Source organism: Pseudorasbora parva, chromosome 9 (assembly GCF_024679245.1).
Source record: "Pseudorasbora parva isolate DD20220531a chromosome 9, ASM2467924v1, whole genome shotgun sequence".
Classification (NCBI taxonomy): Eukaryota; Metazoa; Chordata; class Actinopteri; order Cypriniformes; family Gobionidae; genus Pseudorasbora; species Pseudorasbora parva.
The window spans coordinates 21,720,486-21,743,877 of record NC_090180.1 but is presented as its reverse complement, the minus strand read 5'-3'; the positions used below and the strand labels follow the sequence as shown (position 1 = coordinate 21,743,877).

Genomic DNA, 23,392 nt, shown 5'->3' with positions numbered 1-23,392 from the left:
ATAAAACTATATTTGTCCAAATATGCACGCTGTTTGGCAAGATGAACAACGCGCCGACGTGATAAGAGAACGTGAACCACCCAACATGCGATGTGATAGAGATGTGTAATTCTAGATCGGGGTAAAAGCGAAGGGGTTTGAGGCAAGTCTCGACTGCGCATCTGAAGCACAGAGCGACGCGCGCTGGGTTGCCGTGACGATCCGCGCTGTCTATCACTCGGCAGCTAAATCTATATTTGTCCAAATATGCAGCACACTGTTTCACTAAGAGCCCGAACACATGCGGTTTAGTGCATGGCTGTGACGACAAATAAAACGGAGAGGACGTGGCTTTTGTTCATTAGCCTACAGATTACAGATTGGTTATTTTGCACTCCTGACATAGATAGTCAACGCTTGCAGGTTCGGCGTGCGATTCCTCAAGTGAATTTTACTTTACCGAGCCTTTGTACCAAAGGCTTCCACAGACGGCGCCGGTTATAGCTCGCTCGGCGCCCTTTACGTTACTTCGTATCAGCACAACGCCTAGCTTTCCTCCGTGACTTTTCCGCACGCTGCTTCCAAAACTTCCCCTCCATATCTCTACAATAAAAATGTAAGACGAGCCTGACAGAAGTGACTGTCTCATGGATATTAACTAAATTATCTTGTATGCATACTACAGCGCAGGGATTGGACTGAATGAGCTTTATGTCATGAATATATATCGAGAATCGCTCGGAGCGGTCGACGTCAGCATGTGCCCAGCAGCCCATACTTGGGCCGAAAAGGCCGCGCCGACGTCAGCATTTGTGACGTTGCTCCGACTAAGCTTTTCAAACCGGAAGACAGAAATCGCTCTGAAAAATGCAAAAATAACTGTTTTCACATATGCATACCATTAATGAGTACCCTTAGTGTTTTCAATGATGTGCAGCCTATACATATCTGTTTACATCTCAAAAAAAGTGTTTTGGGGTTTCATGACCCTTTAAGCTTTTCTCTGAGAAAAGAACAAAGAACGGCACTGAAGTCATTCTTAAAAAGGGAAGATGTGTTCAGAGTTTTGCCGACCGGATACGGCGAATGTTTAATCTATCAACAAGCTCTGTTTCACCTTCGTTGCTCTGGTTGGTTGTGTACCGTATCCTATCGCGTGCAGAGGGAGTTTGAAAGACAACCGTTTATCCCGCCCCTCGGATTAAGCCCTGTCAATGGTGAGTTTCCAGACCAAACATCTTAATGTGGGTCTGGCTTGTCAGGGTATGTCGTAGGATACGCAGGAAAACCCACAACCTACAGCGTACACTCAATGCAGAACTTTAAATAGGGCTTAAAGGGTTAAAGCATCCAAAATGTAAAATTATGTCATTAATGACTCACCCTAATGTCGTTTCACACCCGTAAGACCTCCGTTCATCTTCAGTACACAGTTTTAATTTTTGTTATTTTTGGACTAAAATGTATTTTTAACGCTTTAAAAAATTCTAACTAACCCACTGATGTCACATGGACTATTTTGATGATGTCTTACATGGACAGTATACCGTACATACATTTTCAATGGAGGGACAGAAAGCTCTCAGACTAAATATTAAATATCTTAAACTGTGTTCTGAAGATGCACGGAGGTCTTACGGGTGTGGAACGACATTAGGGTGAGTCATTAATGACATAATTATCATTTTTGGGTGAACTAACCCTTTAAGGGTCATCTAAAAGCAGTAGTAGCAGTAATAGTTATTTTTTTTATCTAATTAAATTTTTTATATTTCCTCATATTCTGAACTGTGTGAAGATCCCTTAATGTGGACCTTAAAACTCAACACACCGCAGCCAGTATCTCTTAAGTCCTGGTATCATATACCCGTATTTAGCATGGTCATAGTGACACGTGTGTCTAATCAGAGATGAGCAGGTGGTGACACTGAAGTGTTTGCCAGGCACATTACTTTCAATTCCAACCAGCATAACCACAACATTTCAATCTCAGCCAAACAGCCACAATGCTAGGGCCTTGTGCTCTAACTGTTGCTTCAGAGGCATGCAAAGCACAACCAAATCTACACTCATTAACGTTCGGGTTACAGGATCGCTTACTTTCTCTTGCTAGCATGCATCACACACACATATCTTCTGCACCTGCTTTGTGTGCTTTAATTTGAACATATCAACATGCTGTAATACGAGACTCTAGAGGCCAGGCATGCAAGTTGGGCGTCCTTTGTTCAGTTGTTTTTGTTATTGAGCCAGAGAGACAGCAGGGAATGTTTTGTGAATATAGGTAGTATGAAGTCTTGCGCTATTTTCTTTGTTGTTTGTGGAGAGTGGATCTACAACATATTACTTAGATATATTCAATTCACAACTATCTCAGGACAGTTACCATTTTAGAACTTCACTGAGGCACTGAACTGAACCTGTAACCTAATTCTTGCTTCATTTTAATGATTACGTGTCTGCTGTTGGTTTAGTTGTGCAAGGTGGATCAAAATGCACTTCATGACCTAACATCTGCATGAACTGTTTTTCTCCAAACTAATGTAATATTTCTGAATTATTCTGAGAAGGGTTCATCAGTAAAATGTTTAAAGGTCAGATCAGATAAAAACCTCTTAAAGATACACTTATGTAACTTTTGGCGCTCTTGCAGTTAATAAACAAAACTGCATGTGTGTTGCGGAAGATCACTGTAGCCGAGCTACTTCTCTCTGTTTATGTATATGACTAGTCACACAGGTATACTGTGTAGGGGTGTCCATGGTTAACCGATTAACCGTTAAAAATTGTGTAACCGAGTGAAACATTTTGCTCGGTTAAGTGGCGTCAATGACGTGCTTTGAATTTAGTTGTAATATATTTTTGCACCACTAGAGACCGCCAGAGCGCTCCCAGACATTTGTAATATCCACAAGAAGAAGTCATGACCAGCTTTCTAACATGAAGCGGGCAAAGAAAAATACAGCGTGGGAGCACTTTAAAATTGAGAGTGACGGGGCAAAATGCAAGTATTGCAATGCAATGCTTACCGCATTTTTCAGGCTATAAGTCGCACTGGACTATAAGTCGCATTAGGGCAGAAGCAGAGCGGGAGCCGCGCACGCTGTGCATAACGGAGCAGAAGAAAAAGTTTGAAGTGAGAAACTTGTGAGGGACTAGCGAAAAGCAGACGTTACTTTAACTGTAATGAAGAAAACAAAAGCTAATTGCGGACTGAAAGCAAGATGGCCAGAGCTGAAGGAATGAGTCCACAGATGCTTGAACTCTCTGCCGGGAGAGGCTCAGCCGCGCGAGTCAAACGCTGTGTGAATCATTCTCGGCTGCATATTTTAGTACATGCCCTAATCATGCAGGCTCCCTCGTGACCACTTGCATTGCTCGTGAACTGGAGTGCATCTCATCCTAATTTAACGAAACTCAGCGTAGGCCTCACAGACATGAAATATATCTTAAGAAAGCTTGAAATGTCTTTTAACAATTTAAAACGAAAAGAAATAGGCTACTCTCTGATTATGTAATCCACAATGTGCATTTCTCTCTATAGGCGCGTTCACTACGGAGATTGCGGTCGTCAACTTAATAAACTAAAAATAATAACCCTGACGCACACTATGGTTAACCGAGTTTTAACCGCTAAGGGCCTCGGTTAACGGTTAATGAAAAACTTGAAAACGTGCAGCCCTAATACTGTGATACTCTGCAGCGGTTGGCGTCCCGTCCAGCCTAAAAAAGTCAAAATATAAACGCTTATTATATGCATACCATAGTGATTTGGTAAAAGACAAAAACACAGTTTGGAAGATGGGTTTATCATGTACTCTCTCATTTTAAACATTTTGGGTTACACTTTATTTTAAAGGAACTGTATGTAAGAAATGTATTTCAATTAATCATAAAATGGCCCTGATATGTCACTAGACATTAAGAAATCATATTAATTTCAAATACATATCACTGACAACAGTAGTCTGGACAGGATATTGTCATTTAAAAGTTGTTGTTGCAGCCCTCAACTGATGGTGTTGTTGTCATGTTGAGTTTTGGCTTGAAGCTCCACCCTCCACCTATCGACCAATGACAAAGTCTGTAGTGTTTCTGCATCCGGGTTGCCAGATCTGCTCTAGTTACAACAGCTGCAGCAAACATTCTGGCTGGATATCTGGCAACCTTGAGTCAGGGGGGAGGGGGAGAGGGGATAGTGATTGCAGTACTAGTTTTGGCCACAATCTTACATACACTTCCTTTAAGGTGCCTTTGTTACACTACAATTATACATTTAAGTACTGAGTAATGGGTTAGGGTTAGAATTGAGGGACCCACTTTATATTAGGTGGCCTTAACTACTATGTACTTACATTGTAATTAATCATTTGATACATTGCACGTATTGTGTACATACATGTTTTTACATTGTACTTGCATTTTAAAAATACCTGCATGTAATTACATCTGTAATTAATTTCTGTAGTTACATTTGTAATTACACAGTTGGCACTTCTCTTACACCTAACCCTACCCTTAAACTGACCCACACCACCACACCTGTCCCTAACTCTACCCGTATCCCACCTCAATATCAGCAAAAGGGATTTGCAATACAATTTGAATGGTTGTATTGAGCCATAAATGGTAATCATTTATGATTACCATTGATTTACCATTCAATGGTACGATTTACCATTTACCAATGGTATGATTTACCATTAAGCATGATGGTAATCATGCTTACAAATTCAATTGTAATATTGTACTTATTTTTTGATGTAAGTACTTAGTACTTAAGGCCACCTAATATAAAGTGGGGCCGAATTGGGTATGGTTTAGTGTTAGTTGCGTGTAATTATGCATAATTTATAGTTATATACTGTAAACCCCAATGCTCAAAGTAGGCCTACTTAATTTGTTTGAGTAGAACAAACTTAAATTTAAACAGAGAAGTACAATTAAATGAACTGTTATAAGTGTTTAGAACTTCTTTTGAGTTCACAGCACTGACATATGTGATGCGCAGGTATATTTGTGGCAGTAGCCAACAATATATTGTATGGGCCAAAATTATAGATTTTTCTTTTATGCCAAAAATCATTAGGATATTAAGTAAAGATCATCATGTTCCATGAAGATATATTTTTTAAATGTCCTGGTTTAAATATATCCAAAGTGTATTATAAGTAGAAATATAGATGGGTAAGGACTTCATTTGGACAATTTTAAAGGCTTTTTTCTCAACTTTTTTTAAATTATTTTATTTTTTTATCCTTAGATTTTAGATTTTCAAAAAAATGGTTTTATATCAGCCAGATACTGTCCTATAACAAACCATACAAATTCACCTTTATGGCCAGTTTTGTGGTCCACAAATGTATGAGAAAAAAATTAAAATCTTACTTAAACTTTGAGTTTCTTAATATAAAAAAGAGTCAGTTTTGAGAAAAATAAATAAATAATACATAGTGTAAAAGTACATTACATTTTTGTAAAAGTACTCCATATTACTTGTGTGTTTTGAGCCCATAAGATATTGCCTGGTTATCACCAGACCAAACTCAATCTTTTAAGATTGAACACTGGTCTGGGGAGTCTGCTCTGTATTTTCTACTGCACAAGGGGTGTGATCAATGAGCATAATTTAAATGACTCATTTGACAAATGTATGCAATTGGATAGTCCTTCAACCAATCAGACCACAAGAGGCATGATAAACGGGCATCGATTCATTGCTTCTCTATCCGTCACTGTGTCCAACCTGCCAATTGCATGCCAGGTGGATAAGCCACAACAAAACAAATCGCCGGCAGATCAGGCTGGGTTTACCCAGTCTAAATAAAATAGCTTTCTTTAATGAACAAATGGAAAGTGTGAGCAGTTATTTGCTCAATCTGTATCTTTGGACTGTTTGATGATGAATTAATTGTTAGAATTTGTATTACTTAAATGACACCACAACTTGTGCAACTTATTTAGCTTCAAGATGAAGTTGCCATATTTTTTGTGAGGACAGCTGTATTGTCACACCTGCTGACTTAAAGTGTGTAATTTAAGCTACCGCAGAAGAGTAAAAACGACGATTGTTTTCAAACATGTTTCCCGATCCCCTTGCTTAAAATCAGTTCAAATAAAATGGGTAGTCCCCCCTCCAAACTTATTTCTTCATCTTAGCATGTTTATACTTTTCAGAGGAAGCAGCCTGCAAACCTACACTGTAAACTAAAATATTGCAATATTAATGGTAAAAGATTGTAAGAATATAACCCTTACTAAAGTGTATACAATAAGAAACTATAATACATTGAATATAATTTCACTTTTAATTAAGTCTTTTTTTAAATGTATAGTGCAAGTGTAAATTGACATTCCCAGAATTCCCTGTGTAATCATTCACATTTGATGTTTATTTTTTTCATTTAAATAACTGTTTCTTCTCTTTTTTCTTATCAGTCTTGTACATTAGGATTTTATGTTACACATTATGTTGTTAAATTATTTAACCCCCCTATTTTAGTATGTGTTGACATTTATATATATATATATATATATATATATATATATATATATATATATATATATATATATATATATATATATATATATGTATATATATGTATATATATATATGTATATATATATATGTATATATATATATATATATATATATATATGTATATATATGTATGTATATATGTGTGTGTGTGTGTGTGTGTGTGTGTGTACATTGACACTGCACCTTTTATATAGTATTTTCTTTATGATACCTGTGGCTTTCTCATTACCATCTATTTTTTCTAAAGTGGTTGTCAAATATACTACATGGCCAAAAAATAAATAGCTGTTTGGATTTAAATAGGCAAATGCTTAAGAGTCAAGGATTGGATCATTATTGCAGTGGTTATTATGTTTCTAGCAAGTTATATGTTTGGCAGCAGTTCTTCTAACCCTATTTGATGGAGTGTGTAGATTTTCATTTCTTAAACAACCATCATGGCCAAAGTCCAGGATGACAATGTCAAGATTCATCAGGCTCAGACCTTGTAAGAATGGTTGGGAGGGAGCATGACGAATCATTTTCACACATGAATTGGCACCTCTGAGTCTAGAACTTAAATTCAATGAAAGTCTTGGTTACTTCCTCTGAAAAGTATAAACATGCCAAGATGAAGAAATGAGTTTGGGGTGGGGCTACCCATTGGACCCTTTGAACCGGTGTTAAGCGAGGGGATTGTTCGGAAAACATGTTTAAAACAATTGTTTTTACTATTCGTTTTGATAGCTTAAATTACACACTTCACCGTTAAGAAAAAAGTACACATGAATTATCGAAGTCAGCAGGTGTGACAAAACAACTGTACTCACAACAAATATGGCTTCCTCTTGACGCTAAATAAGAAAAGTTGTACTGCCATATTCTTTAAGTAATATTTCAAAGTAAAATTTCCTGACACCACAAAGCTGTTGTCATACAGTATAAGGATACAGATTTTGAGCAAATAAATGCTTACACTTTCTGTCTGTTCATCAAAGAAAGCTATCTGAGGACCTCAAAAAAAAAAAAGCTAATCTGAACTATTTTTACTTTATTTCTTATTTTATTATGTAATTTTGGGGGGGATTTTTTTGTGAATCATCTCTAAATTCTGCTAGTTGTATTTTTGTGCTCTAAATTTTTTTAAATTATTAAATTTTTGGGTGAACCATATTTTTTAAGGAACACTATGTAACTTTATTATTTTTTAAATTGACACATTTTGATAGCATTTAATTTTACAGTGTCCTTACACATTGCATGTAGTTACTATACTGTAAACCCAAACAAACCCACATTTCCTGTAAAATTGTAAACCTGAATTTCCACCAAAAAACATTTTTTTAGTTATGATTCTCCCAAATTCAAATTTTAAACCGAAAATGTTTGTTACTGTTTTAGAGTCAGTATTTTACTGTAAATTCCTGGCAACTACAGCAATTTATTTTTACCGTAATATTTTTGCTGTGTATAGTCGTCGCTGCATATTAAGCTCAAATAGGCGAAAGTATTTTAACAATTACATACTTGAGCTTTAAACAGTGTGGGACTTGTTCTAAATGGGCAGCTGCTGGAAACAAACACAGGTTCCAGGCAGGATGCCCAGTCTCTGCCCTGACTCCGTTCCCCCTCCTTCCTCCACTCCCTGCCTCTGACCTCCACTTCCTCTCCCAGACCCCCTCCTGCATGGGCTGCCACTTTCCACCAGGAAGACCGAAACCTTTAGATGCGCTGCCAAGAGCAGCCTGTAAAGAGAGACTGTGCAGAGTAGTCGTGTCTCTCATGTGCTGGCACATGCCTCCGAAAACAACACACACACACACACACACACACACACACACACACACACACACACACACACACACCCTATATGATCCTGTTCTTCAGGGCCTTCTGTTAAACTACCAGACGGTCTGCCTAGATTGGGCGGCCCAGACAAAAGCATTATTTCAACCCGGTCAGGTTCTCACTGTGTGAAGAGTGGCGTTACGTAATACTTAAGAGCTCTATAATGGGTGGCTATACATCTGTGTAAATGGCCTGTATCTTTTTGGTGCCGCCTAAATCTTGCCTCACAATTGCGACAGTCCTCCAAGACAACGGAGTATAGCCCTCTAAACATTGCAAGAGTTGAGTAATAGTTTACAATAATACTGTATTCATACTTTTACTGGCAAATCAATGCAGGACAAGTCTTTTCCTGCATATGCAGAACAAATTACTGAAGGAAAAATAATGTATATCCATTATGGGGATTCATATTCTGTAGCCTTTGATTGGGAACATAGGCCTAAATTACATCAATTATTGTTGTCCCAGTAGCATTAACTAATGTTACATCAGTTACATCATTTCATAATCTTGTTCCCTATCAAATCAGTTTTCGTTATAGAGTGAAAGTTTGTGTTACAGTAGAGAAACTAATATCCAGAACTATTCTGTGAATGTATTTTAGAGCACAGATAAAAAGAGAACAGATAAAAAAAGTAAACTTTTATGATCTACTTTTTCATAAAGATCTCTAGTTTTTCATTTTAAGGATTGTAAAAAGAAAAGCGTTGCACCTAACTTCTTCTTAACAAAACATTTGACGTTTCTTCCAGCCTCATTATTGGATGTGTTCCATAACCATTGAAACAAGCCATGTTTAGGATGGACCATGTCCTTTTCCTTTGTATTGTGTGGTTAGCTGGCATTGCTGAAAGATTATGTGGACATTTTTTTCTTGTGAAATAAATGGGGTTAGAATAAGGTTTGAAACCAAACCATAAAACCAGTATTGGATGTGGTGGAAATTCCAACCAGGCAAATGTTTGCCAAGAGAAAAAAGAAAAAAAAAACGTGGGCTGTCGTGGCTTGTTGCATTGCTTTTATCCTGAGAATTTTCAGGAACAAAGGACTTTTACAGGATTAGATTCCACTGGTCACTTAAAACAATGAATGGCGCTATTTTAAAGATTGAGGTAAAGCAAATGCTGTTGTGTAATAATAGCAAGCAGATGTGGCAGAAATAATATGGGTTTTCAAGTCCTGTAAACTTTATTATTATATATTATTTTGTTACAATTACAAAAAAAATGTTTGTAACCAAAGCTTATTTTGTTGAAAATATAAAAAGCCTCTTATGTCACTGCTAAATACAGTTGTGGTCAGAATTATTGGCACCCCTGGTAAATAGGCTGTTACTGTAGGGTGTAAGATGGCTGTAAAAAATAAATCTGCAATGTTTATCCTTTTGAACTTTTATTTAAAAATGTGCAAAAATCTAACCGTTCATTGAAGTAAAAATCTAATTAAGAAATAAATGCTTTTCTCCAAAACACTTTGGCCATAATTATTGGCACCCTTTTATTAAAAACTTTTTTGCAGCCCGCTTTTATAGCTCTGAGTCTTCTCCTATTATGCCTAATGAGTTTGGAGAACACCTGACAAGATGAGATGCGTAATATCATCGTACCCATAGTACGGCAGTAAAGTTCCTGGATTATACTTTTAATTTTCCGTCTGTCTTCGTACACAATGTATTGATACACATCACAACATGTAAATAGGAAAATGTTGGTGTTATTTCGTCACTAAGCTAGGTTAGCGGTGGGTGCGTCAGACAGAGTTATGGCATGCATGTAGATAAAAATGGTATGGATGGATTTATCTAACTCTGGGGGATACATAGCCTAGAAATCTAGACGCACCCTAGCGGCAGCAAATCTAATCTGCCACGAGTGTCGTCTAGCAATTCTCAATACACTTCTGAGCTGTAAAAAGCAAACTCTAGTCAGGCCAATCACATCGTGTATAGAGTCGGTGGGCAGGGCTTGACATAATGACGGCAGAGTTGCGTTTGCGTGCTTCTAGTAAACACAGAAACTGGCGAACGGCGGTCTTTCGAATCAGCTTTGACCGCGACTCTGGAAGACTTGAAGTTAAGCTTTTCTCTGAGAAAAGAGCGAAGAACGGCACTGAAGTCATTCTTAAAAAGGGAAGATGTGTTCAGTATTTTGCCGACCGGATACGGCGAAAGTTTAATCTATCAACGAGCTCTGCTTCACGTTGCTCTGGTTGGTTGTAGCTCTATCCAATTGTGTGCACGCCTTGCAGAGGGAGTTTGAAAGACAACCATTTATCCCGCCCCTCGGATTGAGCCCTGTCAATGGTGAGTTTCCAGACCAAACATCTTGATGTGGGTCTGGCTTGTCAGGCTACGGGATACAGTGAATAAGCAAAAGTCCCCAAAAGCCGGCGTATTCCTTTAAATGGCGCCAAATTAAATAACGAATCAGTTTTTACAACAGAAATCAATAAAAAATTTTACTTTAGAATTTTTCTAAAGCAAAAGGATTTTCCTATTATCAATGTAAATATGCTTTGAAGTAATGTGTGATGTAAAAAGCGCTATACACATGAAGGTGACTTGACTTGACGTTCGGGACATACTAGAGTTTTGTGGTCATGGTTCGATACGAGTTTGGTCATTAAGAAAAGGCATCAAATTCCCAATGCTAAATTTCTTTTCATTTATTTTGAACAGATATAAGGCAAAATACAGTTTGTTCCACCTAGTTGCATTTAGTCCCCCTGAGGTAGTACAGCAGCCTACTTTAGTGTATTGAGCACTAAAAATAAAAAATTGAAGGAACTGTTGATTTGTTACCCTAATTAGATTGACCAGTGCAGCACAGTAAAACGCAACAGCTGCTTTAAAAATTCACAGCCTGGCTGTCTTTTTTTTTCACGTGAGAGTGCATTAGCACTAGCAGTGGCGGATGCAAGTTCAATATTACGCTTCATCACGAAATCACAGAAAGATGAGCGGAGAAAGTGCATAGATCATCTCTTCTTCTCTTATTCCTGTTGTGGTGGTTAGCAAACAGCATTACATTGTAGTGCATGCCCCCTTCTGGATTGAAGTGTGGATTGCTTGTGACTTCCTGTATTCGTCATCGAATTTGGGACGAATACATGCACCGTTACACTAGCCTGACAAGCCAGACCCACATCAAGATGTTTGGTCTGGAAACTCACCATAGACAGGGCTCAATCCGAGGGGCGGGATAAACGGTTGTCTTTCAAACTCCCTCTGCACGTGATAGGATAGCGGTACACCAACCAGAGCAACGACGGTGAAGGGGAGCTCGCTGACTGATTAAACATTCGCCGTATCCGGTCGGTTAAACTCCGAACACATCTTCCCTTTTTAAGAATGACTTCAGTGCCGCTCTTTGTTCTTTTCTCAGAGGAAAGCTTAACTCCAAGTCTTCCGGAGGCATGGGCAGAGCTGATTCGAAAGACCGCCGCCGTTCGCCAGTTTCTGTGTTTACTAGAAGACTGTGCTACTATAAACGCAACTCGGCCGTCGTCATTATGGCCCCGCCCGCCGACTCTATAGCCTACCTACACGATGTGATTGGCCGTCCAGATTCTGAGGAATACAGCTCAGATAGGAATTGAGAGTTGCTAGACCACACTTGCGGGCAAATTAAATTAGCTGCCGCTAGGGTGCGTCTAGATTTCTAGGCTACCGTTACACCCCTACTAGATAGTTAGACACTTGGCTCACAAGACAAGATGGGACAAGAGATTGAGCTCACGAGACGAGATGAGATTTTTACACAGTATTTCAAGAAATCCTCTATTTGAAATGCATGGCTAGAAAAATAGTCTGCAGGTGCATTTTAAATGTTTTAACTTCAGTTAAATTTCAGTTCTACTTTCTGAGTATGAATAATCATATGCAGTAAAAGACAACAGTATAGCACTGTAAAAGGTTTTGCCTCAAACTCAACTGACTGGCTTCTCTCCTCTAGGCTATGATTGTCTCGTCAAACCTTACTGTATATGATTTATGAGCTTCTACAACTTTTGACCTTCCATCTGAACCCCTTTCCACGAATTGATCATAGATATTAAGTGGAGCCATAATCAAAGTACTATCTCAATATTCAAATTGCATATATAGACCAAACTGCAATGAATCCTCTGACACGGTCCAGCAGTCTCATCATCATGTGATCAGTGCTGCACACTACATGAACAGCTTGTGTTGGATGAGCTGGATAAAATTGGTGTGCTAGTCTGAAAACTGTGTTCAGACATATTTGTTGGTGCGATGCTCTTTTGAGGCAACTGAAAACAGCAGTATTTTCTATTGTAAGGGCGCTATAGGCTTGTACACAACACAGGTACACACGTTACGCACACAGAGGGACGCACAGCAGTGCACAAACATGCCATATATTCAAAATAAAAGAAATGTAAAAGATTGTTATTGTGTAGATAAAGATAAAATGCCTATGTCATAATGGATAGTCATTGCATGTAATTGCCTATTTTTAATGACAATTGAAATTGGCTAATAATTTGACCAAATGTGGTAATACACGCATGTATTCAAACTGACTCTTCAGGTTGAGGGTGTCTATATTCCGCCATGTAAATAGCAAATATGCCATGGTGCAAGCGCACTTGTCTTTTAAAGGGAATGGGACTATAAATGGTTTAATGCACGTTACATCCAAAACAGACCCATGACTTAATAAGAGACTAGGTACAACCCTTTTGGGCCATCTATCGTTAAATTATCAAAAGTGGATTCGGACACATTCAGTGCACCTGCCATGCATTTAAATAGGGCCCAGTGACTTGAATGCACCATGTAACTATGAGTGAATGACAATAATTTCCTGGTATAGATAAATTGTGTGTAAAAAAGCTTTGTTATAGCCTTGTAGATTGACAAGCCTTTCATAAACATTAGACGTGTAGTGTATTGATGTTTTGACTGAAGTAATATAATTTGGTCTGAGCATTGTTTTCTTACCGTACCTATGATGCTAGGAATAATCACCCAGAACACTCAGCCTGATTATCCCACCTCTGATTATCCCACCTGTCTTGCCAAGTGCTAATTTGACATTCCATTTGACATTCCCTAATGTTGCATTCCATTTACCTCAGAAGAGGAATGTATGTGCTGGGAATCATGTCACACAGGAGTTGAATGCATTCCTGTAAAGAGGTTTGTAAAATAAGATGGACACATACTGGCAAACCTTTGTTGTGCTTTTTCGGAATACAAACAATACAAACAATACAAAAAAACAGTATTTTCCATAGATAATGCCAAAGTATAATGTCTACAAATAGAGGTTGGATAGTAACGTGCGCACCACTGAGTTTGAGGGTGTGTTCACACTTCACATGTTTGGTTTGTTTAAAACGAACCCTGGTGTGATTGCTCGGTTAGTGCGGTTCAGCCGAATAAGTGTGAACGCTGGCATCTGAACCAAACAAGCGGACCGAGACCGATTAAAAGCTGGGAACGAACAAACTTTAATGTGGTTTAAATAAAATAGGAACATTACATGGACCAAAGACATGTAACAAACCAAAAATGGGGCATGATGTCAGAAGCAAACCTGTTTTCTCATCATAGTCATGATGTTGCCCATCACAGTTTAGTACAGGCATCAGAACCTCGTCTCCTTGCAGCAGATCTTCGTTTGTGTGTGTAACGGAGGGATTCCTGCTGCTGTTTTGATTTCTTTACACATTTTATAAGCTTTTCACAGGTTCTCAGCTAGTCAAAATACCATCATATGTAGCACACACATACAACGAGTGAATTTAGCCAGCACACAGGATTGTTTTGGATGTTTGGTATGTTTCGTGGCGAAATAAAAGCCGACCGATCATGTTGTGAATTAACTGAACCGACCCACAAGTGTAAACATACACAATCAAAAGTGCTAATATACAATAAAGTACTACTGTTTCACTACAGTTGATGCACTGAGCAGCCATATTGGTTTGTGAATGAAGTCAGGGTTGTTGCAGAGTTTCCTGGTCGCAACTCCAACTTGAGGTAGCGTGCCAGTTAAAAGTTTCTATTGGGAATTAGGAATTTCCTAGCCTGACTAGCCAGACCCACATCCAGATGTTTGGTCTGGGAACTCACCATTGACAGGGCTCAATCCGATCTGCAAAACTCCGAACACAATTTCCCTTCTTAAGAATGATTTCAGTGCCGTTCTTTGCTCTTTTCTCAAAGAAAAGCTTTACTCCAAGTCTTCCAAAGTCATGGCTAAAGCCGTTTCGAAAGACTGCTGTACATCAGCTTTGTTTACAAGTAGCAAGGAGAACCTCCGCAACTCTGCCGTCATTACGTTAAGCCAGCCCACCAACTCTATACTCGATGTGATTGGCTTGACCAGAGTTTGGTTTTTCCAGCTTGCAAGTCTATCGAGAGTTGACAACACTCGCTGCAAATTAGATTTGCTGCCACTAGGGTGCGTCTAGATTTCTAGGCTAGGAATTTTCCCTTTCTGAGGAATAATTTAATGCACCATAACAAGTGCACGGAAGTCTCAGGTCGCTTACTGACTACTTGACTGCAAAAATCTAAAGCCCCGTTCACACCGCCAGCGATTTTGTCACTGCATGTCGCCAGCGCCAGAGATTCATGTCGCTAGTGGGCGTTCCCACTACGGGTTGCATATAAACGTCATTAAATATATTTGTACTATAGTACCGTTTTTATTACTTGTGTTTTGCAGAACAGAGCAAGTTATTAGAATACATACACACTGTACTGTAATAGGTAGACCATATTGCATGCAGTTTAGTCAAAACTTACTTTATATCCCCACAATCCCAGACACGTTTTTCCATGCATCATTTTTTTAAATGTGTCTCTGTATGTAGGCTACACAGAGACATATTATAAAGAACAGGGGGCTTGCTAAAAGCTAATATCAACAACTCCTTCGGACACCACAGTAGCAGCAGTAAAGCAGACGGATCACGTGCACTCCACTGACTTCACTCCTATTGGTTGTCGCTCGCGAAAATCGCTTCTCGTTTGCATAAAGTTGAAATTTCTGAACTTTTGTCGCGTGTCTCGTGTCGCTTGACACGCCCACATTCTGTCGCCAACGGTCACTGTCGCTCGTGTCGCCGGAAGTCGCCAGCGCTCCATTGAAATGAATGGGATCATGTCGCTTTGTCGCTGCGTGTCGCTGGCGGTGTGAACGGGGCTTAAATGTTCTAAACTCTTGGTTGCGCAATGGAGCAATCATTTTGCAAACATTTTTTTTTCTTTGACTTTCAGTCAAATGTCAGAATGAAGAAGTATTTATAGAAGAAATTAATAAGTTTATTTAGCAAGGATGCATAAAATTTTAAAACATGTGAAGTTGATAGAATTGAGTTGAATGAACTCTATATACAGTGTACTTTCACAGTAGTCACACTCTTATCAGGTGGCTGTTATTGGTTTGATTTCAGAGCTCTTTTGGCAGGAACACAAGCATTCATCAGCCCACGTTTCTACTGATACAGGTCTTTGCTACAAGGAGCTGCTATCTGCTCTTGAAAAGCAAAAATAAAGAACTTGAGCTCAGAGTGTGTGAAAAACAGCTCATGATAATGTCTTGAAATAGAAACAAGTGTTGCTTATGAGGCCTTTTCTCAATCTCCCTGCTGTGTTGTACCTTATCAGCAGACTAATAGATGTTCCTCATTACCTCAGCCTGTGAGAAGGAATGTGTTATTATGTGAAAATGTAACTCAAATCTGTGCTGGAGCTGTGACTTATCCTCTTACAGGGGCTTGTTTCTGGAACATTCTGTGCGTGATCTCATATTACATCAGGAAAAAAGTTGAGCGCAACAGGTTTGGTATTGATAAAAATCTTAGCCTGGATTTAAAGTAATACTCTAATGTTGTGCTCAACCAAGCTTTGTTTGGCAACTTGCTAATTCTTAAGTTGGTTATATGTTTGATTCAATAAGTGGTGTGAGAAATACTGTGCTATTTTTGTACATGAGCCTATTGTGTGGCAACGACTGTAGTGAATTAATTGTTGAATATGTAGTTCTAATCATGGCACTTGTAATGCCTGCTACAGCCTGTGAGATTTTAGCAATCCTATAAGATCATGACAAATCACACTATACAACATGGATTTAATAAACTTGGGTACGACATGCATGTAGACTGTAGGATGATGACACCTATTGAATCATAGGCTATGACGCAAGTTAGTATAGTAGAATAAAAAGTCATCAGCATGCGCTAGTGGTAAACCAAATAGAGCAAGATAACTTTGGCAATTGTGGTTTTTATACGCAATGAAAAAAGGAGAAAGCGAAAGAGGAGAATATGAATGTGGTCATGGCTAGGGAAAAGAGGCCAACTTTGCATGCCAATTTTGTAAATGGAGATTGAGTTAAGTAGGCTTAAGTTTTAGCACCATATCGTGTTGATCAATACGCCATTTCATGTTGCAGTTTTATTGGCTAGTGAGTAGATGTTGGTCGTAGCAGCACTGTGCTAAATTTCTTTGGTCACAAGACCATGACAATGGCCATCTTTGAATGGCCTCTCTCTCTTTGTACGATGTAGGAGCACTTAGGAGCCACGACCACAGAAATCGGTACTATTGGTCTGGGACCAGCCAAAGTCATACACAGACATAAGACATTAACACACCAAAATTGAGGCATTTGGTTAGCACAGGTTTGAATCTTGCCTGCAACATTCTGTATTCCCATTCCATCAAAAAAAGTGAAATGTGTTCACCACTATGTCATTCAAGGAATTTATCAAAACGTGAACTTATTACTGCAATGTGATTTTTACTGTGATTTTAATGAATGGAGCAGAACATCTCACTGTTGTTGCTCATTTGCAGGCGAAGACTAATATCCCAGCGTTCTTCACTGGAGACTCTTGAAGATATTGAGGAGAACGCCCCTCTACGCAGGTATTACCAGTAGAAAACTGATTAGTGTTTTGTGCAAGAACTTATCAACAGCTAGATATGACATTATGTGGTAATTGTTTGATTCTGCCAATTATTACTACTACACTGTAAAAAGAAATTGTTGATTTAACTTAAAAAGTAAGTAACCTGGTTGCCTTAAAATGTTGAGTTCATTGAATTAAAAAATTTGAGTTGATAAAATGAAGGAAATTGGCATAATAAAAAGAAACCCAAAATATTATTTTATCTGAACCACATAAATAAAATGTTGTGATTAATCATGAACATTTTGAATGATTCACTGCATTATTGCAAATAAAACACAATTATGCATATGCTTACAAAATCTTTTAATGCTATTTAAATATAGGGTGATATAAATTCTCAAAAATGTTCATTGTATTAACTCATTTTTTTTATTTCAATAAACTCAACATTTTAAGGCAACTAGGTAACTTGATTTTTCAATATTTTTTTACAGTGTATGGTTACCCATCTAATTATTCCATCAGTTAACTTTAGATGCATCTTTTTACTTTGATTTTAGTGCTGTCCGATATGAATTTTAAACAATTCAGTTTATATTTAACACAACATAGTTTTATTTAATCTTTAATGAGGCTGGTCTCTTCAGACATATTCTTGGTTAACTAGAATGGCTTAGAGGTAGTTACACTAGGATAAAGCTTATATGACAATACATACATTAAGAGTAAAACAAAAACAACAATGTACAATAGAAGTTACAATAGAAGGTCACAAGTCAAGTTTAATTTATTTATATACCGCTTTTCACAATATACATTGTTTTAAAGCAGATTTACTGAAAATCATGATGTTATTATTTGGAATATATTGATCTTGATCTTCATGCCGTAAGCACAATTCAAGTTCAAAGAAAACGGCACTCTGTTCCTACGGCTTCCAAATTCAAAAACAAAGCATTTAACTTAGAGTGAAAAGAAAATAATAAATGTAACACAAGAAAAGAACGTGATCACAGCTAGTGGTTACGCAACTTATTCACAAAGTTGAGAGAAAAAGACTGCCTTCAGTTGTACATGTTTACACCAGAGAAAATTCACAATTCTAGTCCAGGGAAATGAACAAATAGCATCGTCATTAGCCCTTTTCGTTATATTTATCATTATTATTTATTTTAATTTGCAATAATTGTAACGTCCAGTCAACAAACAGGGAGGTTTGTAACAAGTTGGGGGCTCGTCCGGGATATGAATCTGGTACCTCTTGCAGCCAAAGCGAGAATCATACCCTTAGACTGAATCCCTTCGTTGTCACATTTAGCAGATTAGAGCTGGGCAATAATATAGTTTACATTTTGCAATGATGCAAGCAATCAAGCATTTGTGATATGCTATTTATTATATATCACCCTACGCGAGTATACTGTACGTAAGCGTGTAAAGCTGGATGTACAAGTATGTCAATCTTAGTTTGCTTAAAGGGATATTTCACCTAAAATTAAAAATTAGCCCATGATTTACTCACCCTCAAGTCATCCTAGGTGTTCTTCTTTCAGACGAATACAATCAGAGTTACATTAAAAAAGTAATGTCTAATCCAAGCTTTATAATGGCAGGGATTGTTGCTCTGTTTATGCAGTCCATAAAAATTTATCTGTCTATCAAATAACGTGCACCACAAGGCTCTGGGAGAATGATGAAGGCCTTCTTAAGCAAATTGTTACATTTGTGTAAGAAAAATATCCATATTTAAAACTTTTTTTAATTCAATTTCCGGCCAATCGCCTTCCATGGAAAATTGTTGAAAGTGCCTTTTCCGAGTTCAAGATGTGTACGCAACGTCTGATGAGCTGTAACTGGTAGTGTAAGCTTTTGAACTAAAGAGGCACTTTCAACACTTTTTTCATAAACTGAATACGAAAGGCGATCGGCCGAAACTTTACTTTATAAAGTTTTAAATATGGATATTTTTCTCAAACAAACACATCAATTCACTTCTAAAGGCATTTATTAACCTCCCGGAGCCGTGTGGAGCACATCATTTGACAGACAGATGATTTTTTATAGACTTTAAATCAGTGTATAATCCCTGCCATTATTAAGCTTAGATTAGCCAGGACTTTTATAATATAACTCTGCTTTTATTTATCTGAAAGAAGAATGTCATATACACCTAGGATGACTTGAGGGTGAGTAAATCATAGGTTAATTAAAATTTTTGGGTGAACTATCCCTTTAAGTACAGTATAGTCACATAAGGCAATATATAATATATGGCATATCGCAACAGCTTGATTGCTTGTTTTGTTTATATAAAGAGCTGGGCAATAATATAGTAAAATTTTGATAATAAAAAGCAAAAATAAAAAGTAAGGCAGTTATGTTTTGCTGTGCTATACTTTGTGTACTTGATGCAGATATAGTTGGATGTAACATTGATTATACTATATATATATATATATATAGTATAATCAATGTTACATCCAACTATATCTGCATCAAGTACACAAAGTATAGCACAGCAAAACATAACTGCCTTACTTTTTATTTTTGCTTTTTATTATCAAAATTTTACTATATATAATATATAATTTATTTATAATTTATATAATTTATTTATTTATTTATTTATTTATTTTTTTGCAATAATATAAACAATAATGCAGCTGAAATTTGCTATTATACACTCACCTAAAGGATTATTAGGAAAACCTGTTCAATTTCTCATTAATGCAATTATCTAATCAACCAATCACATGGCAGTTGCTTCAATGCATTTAGGGGTTTGGTCCTGGTCAAGACAATCTCCTGAACTCTAAACTGAATGTCAGAATGGGAAAGAAAGGGGATTTAAGGAATTTTGAGCGTGACATGGTTGTTGGTGCCAGACCCGTCTGAGTATGGCCCGTCTGAGTATTTCATAATCTGCTCAGTTACTGGGATTTTCACGTACAACCATTTCTAGGGTTTACAAAGAATGGTGTGAAAAGGGTAAAAAATCCAGTATGCAGCAGTCCTGTGGGCGAAAATGCCTTAATGATGCTAGAGGTCAGAGGAGAATGGGCCAACTGATTCAAGCTGATAGAAGAGCAACTTTGACTGAAATAACCATTTGTTATGGCCGAGGTATGCAGCAAAGCATTTGTGAAGCCACAACATGCACAACCTTGAGGCAGATGGGCTACAACAGCAGAAGAACCCACCAGGTACCACTCATCTCCAATACAAATAGGAAAAAAGAGGCTACAATTTGCACAAGCTCATCAAAATTGGACAGTTGAAGACTGTAAAAATGTTGCCTGGTCTGATGAGTCTCGGTTTCTGTTGAGACATGAGTCAGAATTTGGCATAAACAGAATGAAAACATGGATCCATCATGCCTTGTTACCACTGTGCAGGCTGCTGGTGGTGGTGTAATGGTGTGGGGGATGTTTTCTTGGCACACTTTAGGCCCCTTAGTGCCAATTGGTCATCATTTAAAAGCCATGGCCTACCTGAGCATTGTTTCTGACCATGTCCATCCCTTTATGACCACCATGTACCCATCCTCTGATGGCTACTTCTAGCAGGATAATGCACCATGTCACAAAGCTCAGAACATTTCAAATTGGTTTCTTGAACATGACAATGAGTTCACTGTACTAAAATGCCCCCCACAGTCACCAGATCTCAACCCAACAGAGCATCTTTGGGATGTGGTGGAATGGGAGCTTCGTGCCCTGGATGTGTATCTCACAAATCTCCATCAACTGCAAGATGCTATCCTATCAATATGGGCCAACATTTCTAAAGAATGCTTTCAGCACCTTTTTGAATCAATGAAAGGGGGTCAAACACAGTATTAGTATGGTGTTCCTAATAATCCTTTAGGTGAGTGTATATTGTCATCAGGGATTGTTTCTTTCATGAACAGTGTTGATGATGCTTTGTTTCATCTAGATGCCGAACTTTATCTGGTTCACCCCGACCAAAGAGTTTCAAGAAGGTCCACTTCATCAAAAACATAAGACAACATGATATGCGCAATGGAAGGTATTCTTGCATCTACCCAACAACCCACACACAGGCATCTCGCCGAGAACAGCACCCACACATACCATACAAGTGTTGAGCAAAAGACTCCCCCTGAATTTATTCATAGATTTTACAGATTTCATTACAAAATGGTTTCCCTTTTTGATGGAATTTTCCCTGCATAATCATGGACAAACATTTCTTCCAATTTAATAAGGTCATGTCCTTTGGGTCACCATGATTGATTTTCATCAAGTAAGACATGATCCTGAATCAATATATTTTGTTGATCCTGGAATAACATTCTTGTCTGAAAATGTAGTCCTAACCCTATTCCATATACCTTAAACCTAAACCTACCCATAACTTATCTCTAAAATCAGAGGGAAATTATAGATTAATAACACTGATGTAGAAGCACCGAACCCTGGTTGTAAGCCTAAACCCTCAAATCTGATTTGTTGATTGCACTGTAGTTCCAGGATCAACAAAGATGTTGCTGAAGGAACATGTTGTACTTGGTGAAATCACATTCACTATGATAATAGGTCAGATATACTCTGAAACCCAAACATTTAAGGCATGTTATTAGCGGGTATTTTTGTAAATTAATATTTTATAGTGTGTTTGTTTGTCAGATGCTCTCTTTTACCTGAATGTGAATGGGTGTGTTGGGAAACAACAGGTTGTGACAAGCTAAAGTGTATAGAGTCAAGTCTATAAAGTGTACACATTTGCAGTCTTCCAGTAAAGTCACTGACTTTTGTTTGGTAAAGCTAACTACAGTGTTTGTGTAGGAGAGCATATTTGTTTTCAGCTGTGCTTTGATCCAACATTTATTTATTTTTGTGCTTCAGCTCAGTTATTAGTAGTTCATGAACTTCTGAAGGAAATATAAGAACTTGAATGCCTTGGCAGAATATTCCATTCTTAAGTTTCTCAGTGGTCTCAGTCGGGTTTTAATTCACTCCAAAGTGTGTTCGCCTTTTTGTTTCCTTTTTCTTATCTTTTTTGTGTATTCTTTCCTATACATTCCTGCGTAATATATGACAAACTATTAAACATAATTTATTTACTGTTTATCTCCCCATCTTAGCCTGTGGTCCTGACCTCTACATTGACAGAGTTCACTTAAATTAGTTTATGTATCATTTTGTCTTTATAGGATAGTCCTTATCAGTGGCAGAAGATCCTTCTATAGTGTTTTTTCTGTCCTGCCCTATCGAGATTGTAGCCAAACAGGGTATGTATTCTTCAGCATGCAAATCTTCTATTCACCATCAACCCTTCACTTTTCCCATCCTCTCATTTTATATATATATTTTTCCCTCTGGCCATTGATAATGGGTCCAAAAAATAAACATTTAGTATCATCCTTTTAAATAATCATATAACCAATATTATGCCTCACGTCAAGTATGTATGCTGAAAGTGTATTTTTAATGTTTTTTTTTTCTTCTTTTTCCGTTCATATAGTGTAATCATTATTCAGTATTTTTAGGCTCTATGCACGGATTGTTTGTATCAGCTGTCCAGATTTTTGGTAATAGGTGTGTATTTTAATTCAGAGAGACTGACCAACAAGCTTGGGCATGCTTATAGACCTCACCCTTGACTTCACTGCTTTTTTCTTTTTTTTTTCCAAGAGCCGGCATTTTTTTAAAACCCTGAATCTGCTGCTTTCAGCTTATTTATTTAAAATTAAATAAATCCTGTAATCTGCCTTGATATTTAACTTCTAATGGGTTGTTTTTCTTACCTACATCTTGGCATTGCCGTCTTCACTGCCATTGTTTTAAACTGAAGTGTGTCATTTATGTCTGTAGTGTTTAAGCCGTTCTCCTGTGACAACTAAGCCATATTAGGTTTATTTTAGTGCTGTAAAAGCCATTAATCACATCCAAAATAAAAGTTTGTTTACATAAAATATGTGTGTGGTGTGTATAATTATGATGTATATATCAACACACATATTAAATTTTTTTTTTTAAATATATACGTGTGTGTGTGCATTCAAATATACATTATACACAGAACACACATTTAATGTGTCAAACTTTTATTTTGGATGCGATTCATCAATTTGACAGCACTAGTTTATTGCCCTAAAAACTGCTGGTGGAGCATTAATCT

At 37.6% G+C, this 23,392-nt stretch overlaps 1 protein-coding gene across 2 annotated transcripts in view; it reads left to right on the top strand.

Moving 5' to 3' along the window:
* cables1 (Cdk5 and Abl enzyme substrate 1) overlaps positions 1 to 23,392 on the top strand; it is a 44,532-nt gene that overhangs the window by 3,950 nt on the left and 17,190 nt on the right. The window contains exons 2-4 of one of the 2 annotated variants that reach the window (XM_067454326.1): positions 17,190 to 17,261; positions 21,185 to 21,277; positions 22,425 to 22,502. In XM_067454326.1, coding sequence (XP_067310427.1) covers positions 17,190 to 17,261; positions 21,185 to 21,277; positions 22,425 to 22,502 — 243 coding nt within the window. The remainder of the gene's footprint in view (positions 1 to 17,189; positions 17,262 to 21,184; positions 21,278 to 22,424; positions 22,503 to 23,392) is intronic. The other variant, XM_067454327.1, reaches the window with a different exon arrangement.